Genomic DNA, 10,714 nt, shown 5'->3' with positions numbered 1-10,714 from the left:
CCCTCCCTCCCTCCCTCCCTCCCTCCCTCCCTCCCTCCCTCCCTCCCTCCCTCCCTCCCTCCCTCCCTCCCTCCCTCCCTCCCTCCCTCCCTCCCTCCCTCCCTCCCTCCCTCCCTCCCTCCCTCCCAACCCCTGCCCCACGCCCCTGTTCTGGTATGGGCTGGCCAGGGCACCCCCACCTGACGGCATTCACATGATGATTGATGAATAGGGAATCCACAGGAGGCACAGAGGCTGAGCAGAGGCAAGCGCTGGGCGGTGCTATCTATCACAGGACCCAGAAGCCCTGTGAGTAAACTTATGCACACGCATATGGGCACTGGAGCTCGTGCAAAATGGTGCATGCACGATTGCACCTATACGTACCTATGAATGCGGATGTTACAGAGGGGACAGTCCCAGCACCCGAAGACGCCGAGCCATCACATGCTATCATGCACCTATGGAACTCCGAGTAAAGCGCTGTCGCAGTTCAAGCCCGACCCACATTGCATACGGTATTGCTGCTCGATTGCCGGTGACCGCTGTTGCCGCACACATTGGCATTTCGACAGTGTAGCGTGCAAGGCAGACATTGTTGAGAGGGACCATGTAGTTATGCCGTGCCCCTACCAGGTGCGAGAGACAGAAACCACTTGGAGTTGGAGAGCCCCTTTGTACCTCGACAAGGGAGTCGTCCCGCCCAAGGTCCCGCCCCGCGGTCCCGCCCTCGGTGCCTCCCCCTCCGCGCGCCAACCCTAACCACTGTCAGGCCACCTCCAGGCCCCAATTGCATAAACATATGTTCCACTCGCCTCCAACACGGCGCACGCCCCATCACCGCCCCACTAGACTGGGGATGGACATGCCGCAGCCATGTGAACCGGGTCGATTCCCTTCGAGGCGCCGCCGTACCAGCTACCAGCGGTAGCTGGCTTCGTTTTAAATAGAATGCCTTGCGGGCTGACATGAAAACCGTGGCGTCGTCGGTTGACTTCGCAGTTCGCCTGACTTCGTCCCCGTCACCGGCGCCCGCGTGGCTTCGCGAGTGCTCTCACGAATTGGAAAGCATAGGCTTTAATGCTCTGGGTCTTCAGCCGGCCAGCCCGCTCTCACTTGGGAGCTGATACGGGGCGCATCATGGGGCGCTATCGCGCCCGACGCAGGGTATCGCCGGCCCCGCGGCAGAATGCCAGTAGGTTAGATGTTTTTGGTGTACAGAGAAGGACGTTGAGTGACGGATACAGACTGTTGACAAGGATTGACATTTCTGACGGAACACAAAAGCTACATACAGATTTTCTTTTGGCGCAACAACTCCCCCTAGCAAAATGGCCTGCGCCGCTGCTTGCTCTGTGGTGCCCCACAAGTTCAAGGGCGATTCGTCGGAGCTGGTGGACCGCCTTATTGCGGTGTCTCAGGCGCGCCCGGCCATGGCCGAGCCGATGAAGGTCCGCGAGCTGACACCCTTTGATTTCGCGGATGCGCCCCCGCTGCCGCTGGCGCCCAAGGCCAACCGACCCTCGCCTCCCAAGCGCTCGCCGCGGACCTCGCCGCCCAAGCAGCAGAAGGCGGCCTCGGGCCAGCGCGTGAAGGCGACGGCTTCGCCCAACTCCTGCTCGTCTCCCTCGCGCGGTTCTCTCGACGGTCGCGCGGTCATGGCGAAGCCTTCTGCGAACCAGGCCAAGTTCCAGTCCCTGGACGACGACCTGGCCAAGGTGCTGCGGAATGTTCCCTGCATGCGCTCGGCCGCTCCCCGCGCATGCCCTGGCTTCTTCGCAAGGTGCGCATTGGTGTTAGGCATGAAGGGAAGTGTGATTGTGCACCGCTTTGCGCTGCTGCCCCGTCACGTTTCTGCCGCGGGTTCGACGGAAGCTGAGTTTTTCTGACTGCGCTTCTGCTTTCTGCCTCTTGCCCTCCCTCAGCCCGAGCCCCGACGTTGTTCCCATGCCCACGAGCCTGCTCATGGGCCGGGCGCTCGTCAAGGCCTAAACTCGAGAACGAGGCGAGCATCGAGGGAATCCTACGGACTTCCTCTCAGCCGGCCGCAGCGCTGCGGCTGCGGCCGGGCAACAACTATAGTCTGAATGCGCATAGTCAATCTCGCAACCTCTCACGCGCTGGTTTCTGATGACCAACAAGCTGTGCCCGATGATGCTCCGACTTCGCGGGCTGCGGGCTTGGCGCCCAAGGGCGATCAAGTTCGCAACAATGACCAACAACAGCTTAAGCTTCTTCTTCCTGGCCTTCAGCTCAGCGCCCGGTGGCTGGGGCGACGGACTCGGTCAGCAAGCTCGGGCAGGCTGCTGCCCCCCTCATCGGTGGCGCAGCTACCGGCAAGACTGACAACTGCAACGCTGCGGTCCGTCCCCAACATCACCAATGCGAGAAATCTGCGCGACTAAGTAGGTAGAAGCTGCAGAATGCAGCGCTGCGTATGCATGAGGCGCAACTGGCATGTACTCAGGCGGGGCCTGCAACAAAGGCTTGCGCGAGCTGATGTCACACGTGCCTGTAGGCGTGGCGTTTCGGGTTTGCTATGTTTGCATGATCTGGCGTGTGTCCTCACCACAGGGTGAATTGTATATACTTCCGTTGAAGTGCGGTACTGTGTGGTGTGCGTGTCTGCCCCACATTGTATTGCACAAACACGGAAGGAGCAGTGTTTGACTCACTCATGTGTGCGCATCAGTTGGCGTAGAATGCTGCAATTTTCAAGTCGCTGAACGTGTGGGGGTTATTACGCTGGCCTTGCGGAGGATCCTCCCTTGCGGAGGGCCCTCCAAACTCCAAACGCTTTCCACGGCAGCGCTCATGTGCGCCACCGTGCTGAGGCAAGCGTGTGCCCCCCGCGACACCGTCAGCAACTGGCAAAGACCTCTTCCATTGATGTGTCGCTGAATTAATATTTTCTATGACCGCACGCGTACACGCTGCGCAGCTAGGAGTTTGTCTAACGCGTGTGTGCCTGTGCGCGTGCTTGGCTGTGGGGTCGTCCAGTACTAAGTGCGCCCACGTGCGTGCATAGCCTTGCGTCTCATCCCGCAGTGAGCATATGATTGTGACTGACGGTTTGGTGACACCAACAACAAGACAAATTGACCTGACCAGTGCGCGTCTGTCCTGCAGTGTCCTGTTGGTGGTTGGTGCAACTCGAGTCGGAGTCAGTGGAAATGGGATGGGATACTTGGTGAGAGCGTGGCAAGGCTCGTGCGTGCCATGCGCGAGTGTGTGTTTTGTTTATCGGTGATGTGCGTCGTGGGGCTCTGTTAACCCCCCTTCAGATTTTTTTTGAAGATGTCTGGACGGGTGGCGTTGACAGTCCTCAGGAGCGAGCTCGGCGGCTGGGCCAGACGCGCTTAGTGCAGTGTGGTCATGCGAAATGCGAACATAAAGTCCGTCCGGAGATTCACCCGGCGAACGAACCATGGACCCTGGACCATGCATTTTACGGGTAGATGGGTAGGCATTCAGTACTGTCGCAGCGCTTACAGGTCTAGATGGGAGTAGCCCCGCGATGCAAGGACAGGAGCATCTGGCTGGACGTGGAAATGACGAGGTGTGTTGGGGGATGACTCCATACCATAGGTTGGCGCAGGCTGGCGTGTCTGTACTATGTCGTGATTCAAGATGGTGTGCCGCTGAGCGGAATGGGCACAGGATGCAGGGAAACGGATAGTGCGGTGCACGGGCAGAATTGGTGGTCTGCATCACGCGTTGACTAGGACGCGAGACGCGGGATAGGATGGTCGCTAAGATGTGTACGAGTAGGCCTGGACGGGGGCACACGACGGCGCAGGTCTCTCCGCCGTGCGACACAATGCGCGGTGGGAGGCGATGCGGAGGACATTGGCACACGCGCCAGCACATACGCACATATACGGATGTGCTTGCGGTGCGTTCAATGAGGATGACAGGGTATTGTGGGGGTTGCAGAACCCAATTCTTTTCTGCCGACGTATGCAGCTCGCGCCCCTAAGCGCTCGGGTGTTGTCACTCACCATGTGAGCGGGCACGCCTGGACGTGGCACGATGGTAGCTGCTTGACTTGGCATTGTGTGTGTGCGATTGTCGTGAAGACTTGAAGACAGGAGTGGAGTGATGGGTTTGATGCGAGGTATGCAAGAGTGAAGTTCGCAGATGGCGGGCGCCGGATGTGGGCCCCTTGGTGGACAGAGGATGGAGGCAATGCCCCGGCCGAAGGCTTCTGGGACACGCAGTTCCACTTTGCCGAAGGTTGGACGATTGCAGGGATGCTGCTGCTGGAGACGAGGTGGCTGCGAAGGTAGAAGGGCGGACAAGGGAACAAATAAATAGAAGTTGCGACATACGGTTTGAATAGTTGCACCGCGAGCCGACTCCGGTGTTCACCATGGTAGGTACCTTTCGATGGGGTACGCATTTCAGTGGCTGAAACACCTGGCGCTGACGCGGGTGCGGGCTTTAGAGGACAGGTGTCGATGCCTGGGCCTGATGCCCAATTGCAGTAGTGCAGGCTGGCAGAAGCCTCGCAATGTTGGAGCCTCTTTAATACTGTTGGATAGCTACGGCGGTTCGTATCTCATCTCCAGTGGGATTGGGGACACTGTTTGGCCAGGGTCGACGAATCGCTGCACTAACGGAATCAGCAGCGCTGACTTTGCAGCCAAGTTGCAAGGGTTATAGTCTGGGGCGGGGACATAAGTTAGAACCGCCTTACATGCACATTGCGCGGAGTCTGTGAGTGTGCAGCCACAACTCACGGCGGGCACAGCAAACATCCGTGCACTCACAAACCTGGCACCTCCCACGGCTTACATCAACGCCACGGCAACCTCCCTCAGACGCGCAATGCGCCCAGATGCGCCACACCCCGGCTGCGGCTGACCGCCTCTCGCCCTAACAGTCACATCACGCACTCTCGGCCGCCGCCTCATCTCCCTGTCCCCGTCCCCTGTGCCCGCTGCTGGCCGCCCGCCCCCGCCCCGCCTGCTGCCCCGCCTGCCGCCCCGCCGCTGGCCTGCCCCCGCTTGCGCTCCTCCTCTTGCTGGAACTCCAGTAGCAGCTCGCGCTGCCGCGGCGTCAGCGCGCGCGGCAGTTGCACGCTGCAGGCAGGACAGGAGGCACGTGGAACGGGTCAACAGGTGCAGGGTGCCGGTTGTAAGGTAAAAGCTGCAGCAGGAGCAGGAGCACGCGTAGTAATGCAGCGCAGTTGTGACGCTCCGCGCGTACGCCCCTCCGCCAGCCATCCACAGCAGCAGCCACAACCGGCCCCCTCCTGCCATCCCATCGCCGGTTCGTTACCCCCTCCCCCTCCTGCAACCCCCCGCCCGCCCCCGCCGGCCCCCCCCCCGCCCCAGTCGGTGCGGCACGCGCACGCACGCACTCACACAATGTCCACAAAGTGGTCGCCCTTGATGCCGCGGCGCGGGTTGAAGATGCCCTTGTTGCGCACCCGCAGGCGGTCGCCCTGCTGCGTCAGCGGCGGCACGATGAGCTCCACGCCGCCGTCCAGCGTGTCCACCCGCACCTGCGCCATGTGTTTGCGTGCATGCGTGTTTGCGCGCGTGTGTGCACATTGAAGAGCACGAGCATGCTGGCGCATGAGCTTGTGTGCTTGTAAAGTCAGGAGCAGGGTCTCCATCTTCCAACCGTCTCTTCCCCCTCCCGCCCCCGCCCGCCGCCGTTCTCCATGAACGGCAAACCAACCCCCTGTGGGGTTTGTCCTGGGTCTTGCTTTGCGATACTCGTTGGGCTCGGACGTATAAACCCCTCAACCGCCGCCCCCCCCCCCTGCGCCTCACCGTGGCCCCCATGAGCGCCTGGCTCAGCGGCAGCTCCAGGCTGGCGAATATGTCGGAGCCCTGCCGCCGGAACTTGGGGTGCGGCATGACCTCAATGGGGAAGGACACGGTCATCTTGGCGGAGCCGGTGCGGCGGCCGGGCGTGGGCAGCTCGACCTGGCGGGGGGGGGGAGCACGGGACGGCAGGGCAGAGCAGGGAAGGGCGGGGCGCGGCAGGTTTGGGCTTGGGGGTGGATGGGGGGTGGATGGGGGCTGGGTGAGAAGAGGACGAGGGGGTGGGGGGGCGGGGCGTGGACTACTGGAATCCGCACGCGATACCGCGTCACATTATAAGCACGTGTTGCCCCCGCACCTATTACCCTTCCGGGCCCACCCTCACCGCCCTCTCCCCCTCCACTCCCTTCCACCCCATTTCCTGCCCCACCCCTACCCGCCCCAGCCCACCCTGCCGCGCCCCACCAAGCTGGCCCCTCGCACCTCCACCCCACCCCACCTGCGTCTCCAGCACGTCTCCTGTGTCCACTCCCGCCGGGATGTCTAGGTCCACGGTTTTGGTGGCGCCCTGCCGCACCCCGATCTGGACACTCTTGCGCGTGCCGTTCACGGCTTCCTGTGGCGGGGCATGAAGGCACGATGTACGGCAGGCGTGGTGTCACAGTCAAGGGTGCGTGGAACCGCACTAGCGAGGTGGCTGCTGCTGGTGCCTTGCTTTTGACTGGCTGCCGGCGGCTACAGGCTACCCCACCCTCGCTGCCCCACAAACTCATCGCACACGCGCACCATGAATGAGATCCGCAGCGGCTGCATCTGCACCCGATTCAGCATGGCCTGCGAGGCAGCAGTGGCAGCAGTGGCGGATCCAGGAGACGCGTCACTTGCAGGTACCAATCCAAAGCATGGTGCCGCCCCTTCCCGCCTCTGCCATCGCGTTCCGGTCCCCGCAACACACACCGCACCGGCTGACCCGAGGCCCCACCACGCCCTCAACCTCCCGCCCGACATAACCCTGGCACAACCGAGCTGCAGCTATCCAAAACATCCACCCCCCGGCCTGCCCCCACCCCACGCGCACACGCGCAAACACGCACACGCACACACGCTTGCGGCGGCGCACACGCGCACACGCCTGCGGTGGCACACACGCGCGCACGGGCACACGCGCATGGCGGCGCACCTGCAGTCGCGGGTCCGCTCTGAACAGGTTCTCAAAGATGTCCGCCGCGTTGCCGAACGGGAAGCCGCCTGCGCCGCCGCCACCACCCTGCATCCCGCACACGCGGGCCGCAGCGGGTGTTTAGGTGACGGGGCCAGGACCCGGGCCAGGCAGTAGGGGCGCTTGCGTGACCACAATGGCTTTGGCTGTTGCCAACTTTGTCATTCCAGGCCATGCCGCCATGCCCCCGTCCCGCCAGTTGCTCTGCCGGTGCCTTCCCAGGCAACATATCATGCCGCCTCCCCCACCGCCCCCACCACAGACCCTCCCTCCTTCCGCACGCACGTCGCCACGACCTCCAGCGCCCTTCCCCAAGGACCTCTCCAAGCTTACTGCACCCAACCTCCCCGCATCCACACCTCCCACCCAGCCTACCGCACCCACACCCCTCCCTCCCCTCCGCGTCCAGCCCTTCCCGCACCCTCCCCACACCTCCTCGCACCCACACCTCCTTACACCCGCACCCAGCCCTTCCCGCCTCCCCGCACCCCCAAAACCCTTTCCCAACCCACCCCCAAACCTCGCGCACGCACCCCGAAGCCAAAGCCAAAGCCCTGGAATCCCTCAAAGCCCTCCGGCCCGCCGCCGGGGCCGCCGGCGCCGCCGCCGCTGTCCATGCGGTCCATGCCCTCCCGGCCCACTGTGTCGTACAGCCGCCGCTTCTCCGGGTCCCGCAGGACCTCGTACGCCTTTTGAAGCTCCTGGAAGCGGGCGGCGGCGGCGGGGTCGCCCTGGGTGGGGGGTGCGGTGGGGAGGGGAGGGGAGGGGAGGGGAGGGGAGGTGATGGGAGGGAGGGAGGGGTGGGCGACTACCGGTCACGCGCATGCAGCACAGATGGCGGAGAAGGGGATGGCGGCAGCCTGGCAAGCTGTTGCATACGCGGTCCTCTCAGGGGCACGCACCCAGCCCGGTAGACCAGCAGCACGTGTGCGTAAAGGCCCGGTCCAGTGCTCCCCTGCTCAGCTCTCACCTTGTTGGTATCGGGGTGGTACTTCTTCGCTAGCGCGTAGTACGCCTTCTTAATCTCCTGCTCAGACGCTGACCGCTCCAAGCCCAAGAGCTCATAGTAATCAGACGCCGCGGACGCTGCGTGCAAGCCCGGATGCATGCGTGGGTGTCAGGGCACACGCAGGGGTTTACGGCGAATCCCGGTATAAGCACCGCGGGCTGCGGTCATTTTAGCGAATGGCGATCCCACTTGAAAATGCTCACCGGTGCTCGTGTGGATACCGCGCCCAAGGCCGGCATCCGACCATCGCTCGCTCCCTGCAAGCACCCGAACGTGTTACTCGAAGTCTTTTGCGCTTCATATGCATGCGAGTAGTATCACGACCTCAAAATGGGTCCCTACCGGAACTGCTCGCCACCGATCCTCGTTGAATCAACGTGCTCAGGCTCCGGCAGCCCGCGGGCGATGCGACGTCCACAGCCGCTGCAAGCTGACTAGCTAGCGTCCCTATCTGACTGCAAGCGAAACGCGAGCCATGTGCGCCCAACAAGGACGCGAATCGCCCCGCGAGCAGCGCGCCGCTGCTCGCCATCGCGGCAACTTGGTTGAAACTTCAAGTATTCAAAGCGCAAAGATCACTTCCAGCAAGGTCGGTTGCCAATCACAACGTTCTGGCGCTTCAAGGGTAAGTTTACGCTCTCACCCTTGAAAGGCGCGTACAACCTGCTGTCAAGCTACTGTGTAGCATATGCAAATGTACTTTTACAGCCTGCAAGTTTGTGCCTCACTCTCCGCGCCCAACTGGTTCTGGAACCTTGAGCACGTACCCAATCCCTTCTCGTCCCCACCCCGACTGGACCATCTGCTGTTCTGCCCCCCCGCCCCCCGGCCGGCCCTCCGATCACGCAAGCTTCCTGTTATCTGGGATCCACCACACCGCCATGTTTCAATCAGAAAGGTACCGTTGTGTCGCGCACAATGTAAACGCCAGAGCTTTACCGGCGCCCCTTCTACATGCCACCAACCGTGCCATTCGTAGGCTGCATTGCACAAAACCTGCGTGTGCAATCCATCAACTACCTCAGTACCCGCGACCACTGGCCCCCTGCCCCACAAGACAGCAAGCGAGCCCACACTACAGTTCACCGTTCACTCCAGCAACGCAGAATCACATACCGTACACCTGCCGCCGCCCATTGGCTGCTCGCACCCAAGCGAACACGCACGCCTTCACACAGTCACATGCCGTACCAATTACACCCTTCACACCATCCCCTACATACTAACTTTTGCCTCCCCCCACGCTCTCGCCTCCAGGCCTTCGCCAGGAAGCTGCGGTCGGCTCCAGTCCGCCGCCCACCACCGCCCACCTCCAAAACCATTCACAGTTCCGCCTCGATGGCACCGCCTCAAGAGCCAGAGGCTCAGGCACACTAGCGGCGGTTGGGGCAGGCACTGGCCCAGTGCCCCACCTGCAGGGGTGCAGGGGTGGCGGCCCGAGGGGTTGCGTGCCTTGAGCATACAGCAAGGAGCGAGCACTGCAATCGCCCCTCCCCGGAGGAAGGGGGTGGGCAGGGCGCGCGGCCTTGCGACCCGCCTGCACCCCCTTTGTAATAGCTGGAACCACAGCACGCCTTGTCGTACTTCCACCCATCCCCCCGTCTTCCCATCCACCCACCCACCTGCTTGCATTTGTAACACATGTCGTTCTCACGCGACCGCCCGCGGCCGCCGCCACCTCCACCTCCCCGCCCGCCGCTGCCGTACTGACTCCCGCCGGCGCCGCCCGCCTGCGAGCCGCCATAGCCGCCGCCGCCGCCACGGCCGCCGCCATAGCCGCCGCCCCGGAGCCACCTTCCGGAGTGGCCATCATCATCATCGCCGCCGCCGCCGCCTTCCTTCACCGGTGGCGGCCACTGCGGCAGCGGCCCTACGTGATACAAGTTCTGGCCCTGGCCCTGGCTTTGCCCTTGGCCCTGCCCCGGCGTCTGCTGCTGCTGTTGCTGCGAGCCCTGCCCCTGGCCGCCCACGCCCCACGGCGCCTGCGCCTGCGACGCCGCCGCCGCCACCTGTGCGGCTCGCGCTGCGGCCACGGCGGGCGGCGGCGGGCGGAAGGGCGGCGGCCAGCGCTTGGCGAGGCGGTGGCCCAGGAAATGGCGCCAGGCCGAGTCCTGCTCCTCCTCGTGAGCCTGCGAGAGGTGCGAGAGAGGTGTGCGAGTTTGAGAGGGGGGAGGGCTGGTTTACTGCAATCCCAAAGAAACCACGACCCAAAGGGGAGGGGGGGGGCAGGGTAGGGAGTCAGGGGGCCGCATTGCACCGCAAACGGCGCAGAGGGCTGCGGGGACCAGTGGCGTGCTCACAAAGTGGGATGGCGGTGAAACGGCCGGCACCATCACATACCGTACATGCACCCGCGCACATGAATCCGCATGGCAGCTGCAATTAAGTACGCACACGTTCACGCACACCTGCGGGCGGCCCTCCTGCAGGGCGCGGTAGAAGGACACCACCGCCGGATCCACCTGCAGATAGGGCGAGGGAGGTGGATAGGGGCCGGATAATCCAAGCCGCGGATCCCAAGCAGGAGCCTACCAGCTGCGCCTGTCCGTCCCAGGTTCGACACGGTATTGCCACGGTACTGCCACGTCTTGCCTAGCCCCTTGCCCCTTGGCCCAATCCCCTGTCCTGTCCTGTCCTGTCCTGTCCTGTCCGCCCCTCCCCTCCCCTCCCCTCCCCTCCCCTCCCCTCCCCTCCCCTCCCCTCCCCTCCCCTCCCCTCCCCTCCCCTCCC

General features: G+C 63.4%; 4 protein-coding genes across 4 annotated transcripts in view; 1 reads left to right on the top strand and 3 right to left on the bottom strand.

Moving 5' to 3' along the window:
• Positions 1 to 270, bottom strand: part of CHLRE_12g551502v5 (uncharacterized protein) — a 1,645-nt gene extending 1,375 nt beyond the window's left edge. The window contains exon 1 of the mRNA XM_043068997.1: positions 180 to 270. Within this exon, the coding sequence (XP_042918990.1) occupies positions 180 to 189 (10 nt within the window). The 5' untranslated portion in view covers positions 190 to 270. The remainder of the gene's footprint in view (positions 1 to 179) is intronic.
• A 915-nt stretch (positions 271 to 1,185) lies between these two features.
• CHLRE_12g551501v5 (uncharacterized protein) lies at positions 1,186 to 4,522 on the top strand. Its single transcript, XM_001693958.2, has 2 exons — positions 1,186 to 1,762; positions 1,905 to 4,522. The coding sequence occupies exons 1-2, from the start codon at positions 1,311 to 1,313 to the stop codon at positions 1,969 to 1,971; spliced, it is 519 nt and encodes a 172-aa protein (XP_001694010.1). The 5' UTR covers positions 1,186 to 1,310; the 3' UTR covers positions 1,972 to 4,522.
• Positions 4,523 to 4,662: 140 nt separating this feature from the next.
• CHLRE_12g551500v5 (uncharacterized protein) lies at positions 4,663 to 8,630 on the bottom strand. Its single transcript, XM_043068996.1, has 10 exons — positions 8,327 to 8,630; positions 8,188 to 8,241; positions 7,946 to 8,061; positions 7,509 to 7,706; positions 6,937 to 7,023; positions 6,543 to 6,590; positions 6,256 to 6,372; positions 5,763 to 5,918; positions 5,349 to 5,488; positions 4,663 to 5,063 (listed from the first exon to the last, which is right to left on the bottom strand). The coding sequence occupies exons 1-10, from the start codon at positions 8,514 to 8,516 to the stop codon at positions 4,892 to 4,894; spliced, it is 1,278 nt and encodes a 425-aa protein (XP_042918989.1). The 5' UTR covers positions 8,517 to 8,630; the 3' UTR covers positions 4,663 to 4,891.
• Positions 8,631 to 8,678: 48 nt separating this feature from the next.
• The window catches only part of CHLRE_12g551550v5 (uncharacterized protein), a 10,122-nt gene continuing 8,086 nt past the window's right edge, over positions 8,679 to 10,714 (bottom strand). Inside the window, exons 16-18 of the mRNA XM_043068999.1 lie at positions 10,393 to 10,446; positions 9,607 to 10,113; positions 8,679 to 9,396 (exon numbers count right to left, since the gene is read on the bottom strand). Of these exons, the coding sequence (XP_042918988.1) occupies positions 9,358 to 9,396; positions 9,607 to 10,113; positions 10,393 to 10,446 (600 nt within the window). The 3' untranslated portion in view covers positions 8,679 to 9,357. The remainder of the gene's footprint in view (positions 9,397 to 9,606; positions 10,114 to 10,392; positions 10,447 to 10,714) is intronic.

Source organism: Chlamydomonas reinhardtii, chromosome 12, assembly GCF_000002595.2.
Source record: "Chlamydomonas reinhardtii strain CC-503 cw92 mt+ chromosome 12, whole genome shotgun sequence".
NCBI lineage: Eukaryota > Viridiplantae > Chlorophyta > Chlorophyceae > Chlamydomonadales > Chlamydomonadaceae > Chlamydomonas > Chlamydomonas reinhardtii.
This window is presented reverse-complemented; position numbering and strand designations above follow the sequence as displayed.